The sequence below is a fragment of the Pinus tabuliformis genome, chromosome 6 (assembly GCF_031772625.1).
Source record: "Pinus tabuliformis cultivar Carrire ecotype Pingquan chromosome 6, CPIR1, whole genome shotgun sequence".
NCBI classification, from domain to species: domain Eukaryota; kingdom Viridiplantae; phylum Streptophyta; class Pinopsida; order Pinales; family Pinaceae; genus Pinus; species Pinus tabuliformis.
In genome coordinates, this window is record NC_142292.1 from 354672655 (window position 1) to 354676352 (window position 3698).

General features: G+C 39.8%; 1 protein-coding gene across 1 annotated transcript; it reads left to right on the top strand.

Moving 5' to 3' along the window:
* Positions 1 to 1055: 1055 nt before the first annotated feature.
* LOC149258776 (peroxiredoxin-2E-1, chloroplastic-like) lies at positions 1056 to 1772 on the top strand. Its single transcript, XM_089373039.1, has one exon. The coding sequence runs from the start codon at positions 1056 to 1058 to the stop codon at positions 1770 to 1772; it is 717 nt and encodes a 238-aa protein (XP_089229165.1).
* Positions 1773 to 3698: the final 1926 nt, after the last annotated feature.

Consider the following 3698-nt stretch of genomic DNA (forward strand, 5'->3'; position numbering starts at 1 on the left):
TAATTGTTATTAGCACAACAAAAAGAATAGCCAATGACCTATTTCTGGTTCTTTGTAGTAAAACATGTTTTGAGCACCAACGTTTTGGTTATAAACTTTTGTTTTTGACTAATTCTCTGAGACTGTATGGTGTACTTAAGGAATGGTTTATTGCATGACAATTATAATTAAGGAATGGTTTATTATATTTTACGATGTAATTATAATTACACCGAAGGTGTTTTCATTGTCAGCTTGGGGTGAGCAGACACTCTTCACCCCAGCTAATAGCAATTGTCAATTTTCGTCGTTCCAACAAAACAAACATCAACACGTGGCTCTCTATCTATAGTCACCTTTTACTCTAGAAGTCGTGCATACTCCACAATTTGATTACTGTGGTCACAACTTACCATTAATCTCTATAGGCCGTGCATACACTGCACGTGAAGTTGAAGCCTGGAACACAGAGTCTGACCCATGAGGATTTGGATGATCTCATGAAGCCCTAAAAACCAATCGCACATTTATGTTTTGTAGGGGAAGCCAGGGAATCCTTGCATCAATGGCAGCAACAACAAACATAGCATTAATATCATGCAAGGTGTCATCTATGCGCATTTGCTATTCATTTATGAAACTCAAGTTGCGCCCATCTATTATTGCATTGAAGAATCCTTCAATGGTTTTGAAGGGTTCCTGGCCATAAACCTTACACAATAAATATTGTCAAACCAACATTAACTCATTCATCAACAAATTTACATCCAATTAGAGAAATTGTTTCAGTGGCGAAGAAGTGTCTAGTGGAGACTCTGTGATATTTTGACAAAGAGGGTGAGATTCAAACAATAAAAATCTAACAGTTAACCAAGGGGAAGAAAGTGGTTCTCTTAATTGTTCTTGGTGCCTTCACACCCACTTGTTCTACAAAATATCTCTTAGGATGTGTGGAGAAAGCCGATAAGCTGGAGGCCAAAGACTCTGACCAATGAGGATTTGGATAAGCTCATGGAACCCTAAAAATCAGTGGTGCATTTACATTCTGCAGGGGAAGCCACGTAATCCTTGCATCAATGCCAACAGCAACAAACAACATAGCATTATTATCATGCAATGTGCCTTCTACGCCCATTTGCTATTCGTTTATGAAATCCATTATGCACCCACCTATTATTGCATTGAAGAATCCTTCAAGGGTTTTGAAGGGTTCTTCATTTCTGGTTCCTAGCCCCAAACCCTACACAATAAATCCTATCAAATCAACATTCATTCAGTCATCAACAACTTTACAGCCAATCAGAGCAACTATTTCAGTGGGGGAGAAGCTGCCAGAGGCTACTCTATCATACTTTGATAAAGAGGGCGAGATTCAAACAATAAAAGTCTCAGAGTTAACCAAGGGGAAGAAAGTGGTTCTCTTGGTCGTTCCTGGTGCCCTCACACTCACTTGTTCTCAGAAACATCTCACAATATTTGTGGGGAAATTCGATGAGTTGAAGGCCAAAGGGGTTGACACAATTGCTTGTATTTCTATGAACGATGCTTTTGTTATGAGGGCTTGGAATGAGAATCTGAATGTGGGTGATAAGGTCCTTCTGTTGGCCGATGGAAATCAAGAATTCACCAAGGCATTGGGTGTTACTCTTGATTTGAGCGATAAACCTGTGGGTTTAGGGGTTCGATCAAGGCGCTATGCGCTACTAGCAGAGGATAGTTTTTTCAAGGTCTTGAACCTAGAAGAGGGTTGTGCTTTTACTGTTAATGCAGATGAAATTCTTAATGCCCTGTAAAATATATGTAGTCCTGCACCATCGAGTGTACCAACAGAAGTTGTGTGACATCTATTCGACAAATTCTTCTCAGAAAATTCGCTTGCACATCTCAAATTCTTCCCTCTGACCGATCCATACGTATGCCCTCTTCATTTCACAAGTTTGAGATTTTTTTGGTGCTTGGCTATGTCTAAATAATGACTATTGTGGCCTCGCCGGAGAAAAGATCCCAGAAGCAGAAGCCTTTAGTGAGTGAAAATAGATCCCTGCTGCCCGAGAACCACCAGTATGGAGAATATGTTGTGCATGAAGGACTAAATGGTGCCTCATTCTCTGTTGTAGTGTTCAATCTGTCGACTGTGATGGTGGGAGGGAGGAATTCACCAAGGCATAGGGTGTTACTCTTGATTTGAGCGATAAACATGTGGGTTTAGGGGTTCAATCAAGGAGTTATGCATTGCTGGTAGAGGACGGTGTCATCAAGGTCTTGAACTTGGAAGAGGGCGGTGATATTACCGTAAGTAATGCAAATTAAATTGTTAATGCCCTGTAAAATATAGGTGGTCCTGCACCATCGAGTGTGCCATCAAAAGTTGTGTGCCATCTATTTGAAAAAGTCATCTCTGAAAAATCTCTCACACATCTCAAATTCTTCCCTTTGACCAATCCAAATTTTTGCCCTCTCCATTTCAAAAGTCCAAGATTTTTTTGGTGCTTGGTTGTGTTTAAACAATGAAGATTGTGGCCTTGACGAAGAAAAGATCCTTGAAGCAGAAGCCTTTAGTGAGTGAAACGAGTTCCCTGTTGCCCAAGAAACGCTACTATGATGAAGATGGTGTGCATGTGCATGAAGGACACAATGACGTCTCCTCCGCTGATGTGGTGTTCAAACTATGGACTACGGTGGTGGGAGTGGGGAATTCACCAAGACATTGGGTGTTACTCTTGATTTGATCGATAAATATTTGGGTTTAGGGTTTTTCCAGTTGGAAACGGGATACACATTCAATGATGTGGATCTTGGGTCATTGCTTACGAGTTATGATGTTGAAATATTATGATTATATTGATGGGTTCATCTTCATGAATTTATAGATTATTTGAAATTTACTTCTGTATTATGTGTTGCACTCATTGTTATGTTTTTTGTGATCATAGTTGGTATCACGATTGTAAAGTTGTTCAATGGAACCGTCCAAGCGTCAAGATGGTTACCAGATATTGTTGATCATACTTCATTCTTGAATCTTTCACTGTTCTACCAGTTATTGTGACTTCCAATATTTTTCATTACAATGGTATGGATTATTGCCCTCCATCTCTTGTCCTCCACCTGAATGTATATCTTAGAGTTTGTTTTTTTTGTAAGCTTGAAAATACCTATTCATTCATTCATTTCAAATCATCAAGCAAGTTACAACCATAGGAAGCGTTCGGTGGCCTCAACCTGCCCAGTGGGAAACCGAGTTTGTTCCACCGAACCGCATTATATGCCATCCAAAACTTAAACAGTCTGAGTCTGAATGTAGTATCTTAGAGTTTGTTTTTTGTAAGCTTGGTAGTACCTATTCATTCATTCATTTCAAATCATTAGCCAAGCTACAAATATAGGAAGCGTTCGATGGCCTCAACCTGCCCAGCGGGAAACCAGGTCTCTTGACCACCGAACCACATTATATGCCATCCAAAACTTAAACAGTCTGAGTCTGTCTACCAAAGCCTTATAGGACTTATAGTCTAGAAACCATCTACAAACCATATAACTATAAATAAAAAAATGCTACCCGACATATACATCAAAACAAAATAAAAAATGATATTAGACAGGAACCTTCCACCATCTATTCATCTGATGACTCCACCAGAGCGGGGTCTTTTGCACTTGAGCTTGGCAGTTCTGATTGAGGTAAACAAGGAATGTGGCACTCAATACGGCAAAGGTGA